Here is a 7500-nt window from a genome sequence, read left to right as displayed (position 1 = left end):
ACTGAATTATCACTCATGCAAAACACTATTTGAGACATGAAAACATGTCTGATATGTAAGTAATTACTAGTACACTGTAATGTTTCCTGCTTTTCATGTGGAGAAGAAAAACTATACAACATAAAATATATCTCAATGTTTCCTTACATCTTTCGGGTAATTTAATTTTCTACATTTTTCTGTTAATTTAAATGAAGGAGTGGGCACTTGCCTGCTGGACAAGTGGTCTGAGAAAGTCGCTTGCTCAAGCGTGAAATCTACTTGTCCCGGACTACCGGACAAGCTCTGATAAAGGGAGTTTATTTCAGTGATAACAAAGTATTCACCTTTATGACACAAACTCACAAACTCGCAAACTATCAATACAAAATTAATGAATGTGTTAAGGACGGTGCCTACTGATTCAAAGGTATTTTTGCGCTATTTACTGAGTATGCGGGAAAAGCAGACCTTAACAAGTGTTATTAAAATCCAAAAAGAAACTTGGGGGTAACCATGTATTTTTCGAAGATAATTTATCAACAATATTTGTAAAAAATTTAAAATACAAAGCAATGTATGGCGTGCTTTTCCAAATTGAAGCTCAATTATCTACGAAAAAATGCATGGTTACCTCCTTTTTGGATACCAAGATCACTCGCTAAGTTCTGCTTTCTCCCCTTAGTTTTGAACCACGCAAAAATATCCCTGTATTAATAGGCACTCGTAATAGGAAATCTGAGTATCTCGAGATGCGCAGAATGAATGGGCAATAACAATAGTAGGCACCGTCCTTCATGAATAGCAAAAGGTGTACAAAATAATAATATTATTAATACCATTGTTATGAAACAAAAATATTCAAGGTAACATATGAATGTCCTTGTGAGACCTTTCCACTTACTGGCAGAAAGATGTGATCTCCTTTGTACTCTGGAACAAATATACAGTAAATACAAGCACCTGTGGAATAAAAGAGCTTTTTGTCCAGGCTCCTGACATGATCAAAGTCTGGTAATCCAACTACTACTATGGATGATGTAGCCAGTTGTACTTCTACAGTAATAATCATTACTACTTTTCTCTCATTCTTCTTCATCATTGAAAGGGTGGCATGTCTTTTAACCCATTGACACGTTGGAGTGAGAGTTAAAAGATTTTACTTTAAATTTATTCATCAAAAAGAGTGTTCTCTGCTAGGAGAATATTGTCAAGAGCAATGTTTCTGCAAATTTCAAAATAATCTTATCAACTGTGGCTTTACTAGTTTAACTATACACTATAGTATTATGGTAAGAACACTAGAAGACATCAAGGCCTTCACTTACTCTTTTCCAAGAAAAATAATTATTATTAGAGCCTGGAACTCACTACCTCAGGTACTAGTGCATGTTAAGACTTTATCTACCTTTTAAACAGGCCTTCTGATATTACGCGATGGTGCGATTTCGCACAATCGACCTCAAATCGCATCCGATCGCACAATTCACGAAAAATCGCATAAAGGACGCACAAAATTCATAAACTGAAACATAAATCAAGACGTTTTTTAGAAATTCCTGCATAAATACGCCATTTTTAAGATGATTTATCTTGGAAAAAGGCTAAAAGACCTGTGTCACCTTCGATTTCATAAACATTCGAAGTTCAAGGCTTTATTTTTCATGTCGGGGACCTGGTACGAGTCTCCTTCTATTGGTGCAACACAAACACGCCCTTATATACACACCACTGAAATGACACAGTTGCCTTCTCTTATAGAAGAGATTTGTGAAAAATAAGCGAAGTTGTAAGTTTTTCGGCAAAATGTAGTTTCTTTCGTTGAAAACTGATAAAAACTTACTCATGGATAAGTTTGTTGTGAAAACGCTCGCTTTTTCTTCGACGAAGAAGGAAGTTCCCACATTCCGCCCAATCTGACAGCTCACGATCGAGCAAGAAAGTACCTCACAGGTACGCTCCACGTGGACGATGGACTGATGTTTTTCTCGTCGTGCAATATTAGGGCCTTTTATACGAGAGAAAATAAGCCGCGGCTTACTCTGGCCACGGTGTACAAAATACGCAAAAGGAACTATTTATACGAATATATATTCCCAGGTCAATATAAGCCGCGGCTTGAAAAAGACGTGAACGTAGATTTTGTACCATTTATACGGGGGGGAACAATCGAGTCTTCTGTAAGCCGCGGCCAGAGAAAGCCGCGGCTTATTTTCTCTCGTATAAATGGGGGTATGGCCCTATTGTGATTGACCATCTTCGGAAGTTCGTGGTTGACGAGCACCTTGATCATTCATTTGGCATGTTAGCTGTGTCCTTTCAACTTTTAACGTGGTGCACCGGTAGTGCAGAAGACCTCATTTTTTCTATTTATCCCAACTAATGTCGATCGAGATACATAATTACTGTTCCTTTGTGTTCAAAATGTCTTTAGGGCAGTAAAAAAGTGTTTTTCTTAAGCTGAAACCTTATAAAATAAGCTCAAAATTGCTGAGAAAAAAATCGCATAATTTACATTATTTATCGCATAATTGGCCTTTCTAATCGCACAATCTGCCCTGAAAAAATCGCATAATTTGCATTTTTTAATCGCACCCTGTCAGAAGGCCTGCTTTAAGCATACATGTACCACCAGAGTGACTTGGTATTAGTTCCCTCATTGTAATGACATGGATGTTAAATGACGGAAAAAAATGTCAAAACACCAAAAAAATTATTTCCCTCAAGGAGCTGAGTCATCTGTGTTGGCCTCAAAATGCTACTGGCCTAACCTTTTGGCATTTGAGAAAACCACATTTTATGTGTAGCAATTCTAGGTTAATTTCTAAGTACTTAACAAGCCAGTTTCAACATTTTCAAAAAATTTTACTGTTACAAGGATTCACTCTCCAACAGCATATCATCAAGCAGCTACAATACTGTATATTATGTGCTCAACAATATGACATACCGGTAATAGGTTATCATAGCAACAGGCAATACATTCAAAAACACCCAATATTATATTTGCCTTTAAGCGTTTATATCTCAAAATCAAACTCAGTGACCCCTATTTTTTTATTGCTGCAAATTGAAACTTTTTTGCAGAGTTTTGAAAAAATTCTCTGGATCAGATTCTCAGTTACCGAGTGTATCTTCATAATATTACTGGAATCTTTAAGGTAGCTCTGAATCAACTCCAGAGATTTTTCTTAACTTTGCAAAGAGTTTCATCTTGGCCTGCTGATTAATTTCCAGCATTAACAAAACAAAGCTCACCAAGTTCGGTTTTGAGATATATTGTATATGCGGTTCCATACAAAATATAGGGTTCTTTAGATGGCTTTCCAGTTACTATGGTGACCTATTATGTTACAATATTGGTGCTTCAAATTGTACCACAACATTGCCGTAATTTATATAAAAAGTGTTGAAGAGATTCAATCGATGTTATGCGACAGTCTCGAAATCATTGGTTTGAGCCACCTTAATGAGATTCTTTGAAGTAAACTGTATAGTTGCTTTCTTCCCTCCTGGTAGAGGTCTCTCACTGTGACACCTTTGCTTACGGGGAATTTGCTATACTACTGCACTCTTCCAAAGCTCTACCGTGAAGACATATTTGCAACATCACCGAAAAAAAAATAATTCCCTGGAAGTCCACTTGTAAAAATCATGAACTGATGGCAGATCTCTCATACTTACCAATGGTAGCGACAACAGTAAAAATCTTAAATCCACGCTGACTATTTGGGAAAATTAAAGGCTTCATTAGCTCACTTTTATTCGGCATTCCTGGTATCTCGGGAAATGGATCGCGATTCACTCTACCTTTCCTTCCGTCCGCCATCTTGAAAGATCTGGCTCGCAGAACCTGGAACGGGTCGACCCGCAGAACGAGGCTTGGTTTCAAAACGAGGTGTTGTTATTTTCCCGCTATATTCAAAGATCAAAGATCGTTTTCACCAAGACAGGGTAAGTCGCTTCAAATTTGGTTTCTTGCTCGTTGTGGAGTTAGAAATTCCTTGTTTCGTGTATGGATTGTGCAAATGTGAATATTTGACGTCCTGATTTAAAATGTGGACGATTGAGGCGAAATTATTCCACCCTGTCGATCGGAAAGTTGGTTCATTGTTATGCCGAGACCTTAAAGACGTTCGCGCCCAAAATGTTCCCACGTACAAAATTTTTTTTAAAATTGCCACGCAGATAGGTAATGATCTACTTTTGCCAAAAAGGCGAAAAAATGGGGGGTCACTGTGCTCGTTTTCGAGATCATGAGGTGCACTTTTAGAAGATTGCGTTATTTTAGGACGATCTTAGCTTACAACTGTCAGCAATAAAAGAGCTACATTAGTGAAATTTGGATCAAGTAAGCGTACTCAATTCAACATAACTAAACAAACTTTTGCAGCTAATGTCTTTTTCTGAGGTGAAATAGACCTTGAAAAACGATACATATTAGTCTTAAGAAAGAAAACTTCGGTCGCACGAGAGCATAAAAGGCGAAATATTTGTAACTTCTCGCGTACAGAATTTTTTTGTTTTTTGTTAAAATGGACAAAATCAGGAAAGGAAGTGAGCTACCTAAATAAAAATGGGGGTCACCAAGCATTCAAGAGAGTAAAATCGCTGCGAAGTTCTCAAAGCGATTGTCTATTAGCACTGTCACGCCGTTGCGTTACATTTCCGAGAAGACCGGGGTCCACAGCTATCCCATGATGCCACATGCTTTCACGTTCCATTATTGTGGAAAATGTTTGCGCCTTTAGCATCATGTGTTTACCTTTGTGGTCTACGATGCATGACGTGTGCGTGACATGCACGTAAAATGCGCAGTAGCAATGGCCGCAAACGTTCTTTAATTTGTTTGCACCCATATTAATTTCCTTATCTTATTTTAGCTGTTGGTAATCCACTGGGGAATGGTTTACTGCGTGCTTTGCCGGGAGGTTCTGAAAATCCTGAAACACTTCAAAACCAAAATATTTCTGTTTGTAATTTTGTTCGACTTATACATGGTCACACTCATGATCAGTTGGACTGCTTTTAAAACATGGGCCGCACAAGATACATACAGTTAAGAAAACTAACAGTCATTTATTCTACAGCCATGCCAGAGGCATCCGAGATGTCAACTCCTGCAGATCTAAAATTCTAAAATCTGGAGATTTTTTCTTTGCATCAACCCTCCCTCTCATCAATCCAACCACCCCTCCCCCCAAGAAATTGGACCTCCCCAGAACTTCAACTTCAACAAAAAATTTTACCAGGGTCAACATCAAAATAAGCCAGGAGAGTTTACATATACATATGGGCTTGCCAGTATCCCTCCCTTATAAGGAAGATATCTGTTTACAAAGTTATTTCTGTTATTTAAGTATGACAACACAAGAGCAAGAGACCCTTTGTTTCGACAGCCAATGAGGCTCTGGTTGGCACATTAATGACAATATTTAGGTGACGTAACTGTGAGGATCATAGCTTTACTTGATTTCATATCCGCAGCTCCATATGTGATTCATTTCATATATCATTTCATCGCTGATTCATTCCTCACAGGAACATTTGAGCCCACAAGTAACCAGCTCCCAAAATCAGTGGGATCATACATGTAGCTCAGTTGGTTAGAGCGTCACACTGGAATCGCGAGGTCACGGGTTCAAGTCCCGTTGAAATCTCCTCTACGCAAATTGTCAAAATTGCGTTCATAACGCCAAGGATCATAGCTTTACTTGACTATGTAGTGTTATGGAATGGATTTATTGCAAATGATGCTGATCAACAAGATTGGGCCAAAACCACATACAAGGCAATTCTTGCAGCCGCAAGGTGAAGTTCACTGAGAGTCAATGATAAATTTATTGATGACCTAATGCAAAGAAACGGTTTAAGTTCTCATCTCAAGGGGTGCTTTTCATTACCTTTGCTGTGAGTCCAATGACGTCTGGTCTTGCAAAATGTTATGGCACATTGAAAGCAAAGTTTCAAGAGGAAAAGGCTGAAATTTGTTTTTGTCCTAGGTGTCAAGGTTGACTTTCAGATTAGCTGCAGTTGTTAGGACTCAAGATAGGAGTGATTTATAGGTACCAGAAGTCTCTCCTCTTTGCAGGAAATTTCTAATAAGGCATGTTGGCAGTAAATGATTTGCAGAGTAAGGTTACCACTACAGACAAATGTTCATTGTCAGAGATGAAGCAGAAGTGCATAAAAACGCGAAAGCATGATGAGATGCAATATCTTGACTTGATTCAATACATCCTTGACAATGGTACAAAGAAAGAGGACAGAACAGGTAAAATTGAAAGATCTTCTTGCAAAGCTTGTGGAACCATCTTACTTTGGTTTGTTACAGAAGATAGTGTCCATGTTAATAATAATCACTCTATTTAAGTCCAAAGCTTATCTACATGTAATATAGAGATGTAATGTCCTTATTGTGAAACTGCTTCTGTATACAGCTTCCAAGGAAAGGACTGCCATCTTAAAAAAGAGTGACAGGTGTCCAGTAACAACTTACTAGGAAACATGCATATATTACATGGTTCACACAACTTGTGCATTACATCGTCTAGTTCTTTTTTTAGAATGTGTTGAACTACACTTTAATTTAACTGCATACTCCTACCATTATGGCTTTCAGGGTCCCTGTCCTCAGAAATAATGCAGGGGTTTTATTAGAAGCCAGGACCCGGGTACTAGCACCTGTCTACGCTGAGTACAGTACCTGCCTAGCTTTGTTCAAAGGAGGTATCAAGGTCACAAGCCAGACCATATAATTATAGGGGTGCCCGCTTACTCTATCACAAGGTCCCTTTCACTTTAAAACTTAATGAAACCCTTGCATAATGTGTATACTTGTCTAGGTTGCCATCTGGGGCCTTTTCATTGGAAATTCACATGAAAGCTAAGGACACACTGAATATGTGATTCTAAGAAAACGATAGTCTTTAGAGTTGTATTTGGATTGCAGTCGACAGAGTAACATTAATGGCCAGAAATACAGTTTCAGCTGTGCGTATTTAGACGCACACCCAATTTTGATATCCAATTCAAGGTGCCCCTTTAAGTCTAAGAATTTTGATATATTCTAGCAAAAAGGTAAGTGTAGCATTATTTTTTTAATGAGGGTATTAATGCCATCGTTATCTTAACCCATTGACTCCTGGCAATGAGACTTAACAGATTTTATGACTAATGCCAGACGATCATTTACTCGTCAACTGGGAACATCGTAGGGTTCCTGAGGAGTGAATGGGTTAAAATGCAGCTGTTTCTTTTCTTGTGGACTTTGGGAGAAGAGCAAGGGTACAATTTGTGTAGCTTATCAAAAATGTTGTGCATCTACTTAATTTGGATAGTACGCGCACTCTCAATAGCTGTGTTTAGATGAGAGTATGTAAACACGGCTGTGACATGACACGAAGTTTGATTCGTTATGTGTTGTCAGGCACGCGTTTTGATTGTCTGGTAGGAAATAATAGCAAGTGTCAAGAAAATCTGTTTCAATCAAGAAGTTAAAAAAAAAACAGCATTTCCCGT

General features: G+C 38.2%; 2 protein-coding genes across 5 annotated transcripts in view; one reads left to right on the top strand and one right to left on the bottom strand.

The window, feature by feature from the left end:
* The window catches only part of LOC138060709 (uncharacterized), an 11473-nt gene extending 7649 nt beyond the window's left edge, over window positions 1–3824 (bottom strand). Inside the window, exons 1-2 of the mRNA XM_068906563.1 lie at window positions 3664–3824; window positions 884–942 (exon numbers count right to left, since the gene is read on the bottom strand). Coding sequence (XP_068762664.1) covers window positions 884–942; window positions 3664–3808 — 204 coding nt within the window. The 5' untranslated portion in view covers window positions 3809–3824. The remainder of the gene's footprint in view (window positions 1–883; window positions 943–3663) is intronic.
* An 85-nt stretch (window positions 3825–3909) lies between these two features.
* Window positions 3910–7500, top strand: part of LOC138059041 (thymidylate synthase-like) — an 11812-nt gene continuing 8221 nt past the window's right edge. Inside the window, exons 1-2 of one of the 4 annotated variants that reach the window (XM_068904550.1) lie at window positions 3910–3933; window positions 6071–6253. In XM_068904550.1, the coding sequence (XP_068760651.1) occupies window positions 6088–6253 (166 nt within the window). In that variant the 5' untranslated portion in view covers window positions 3910–3933; window positions 6071–6087. Of the gene's footprint in view, window positions 3934–5605; window positions 5791–5981; window positions 6254–7500 lie in introns of those variants that run through there. The other 3 variants (XM_068904551.1, XM_068904548.1, XM_068904549.1) reach the window with 3 other exon arrangements.

The sequence above is a fragment of the Montipora capricornis genome, chromosome 8 (genome assembly GCF_036669925.1).
Source record: "Montipora capricornis isolate CH-2021 chromosome 8, ASM3666992v2, whole genome shotgun sequence".
NCBI lineage: Eukaryota > Metazoa > Cnidaria > Anthozoa > Scleractinia > Acroporidae > Montipora > Montipora capricornis.
The sequence above is the reverse complement of the archived record's forward strand: the minus strand, read 5'-3'. Positions and strand labels throughout refer to the sequence as shown.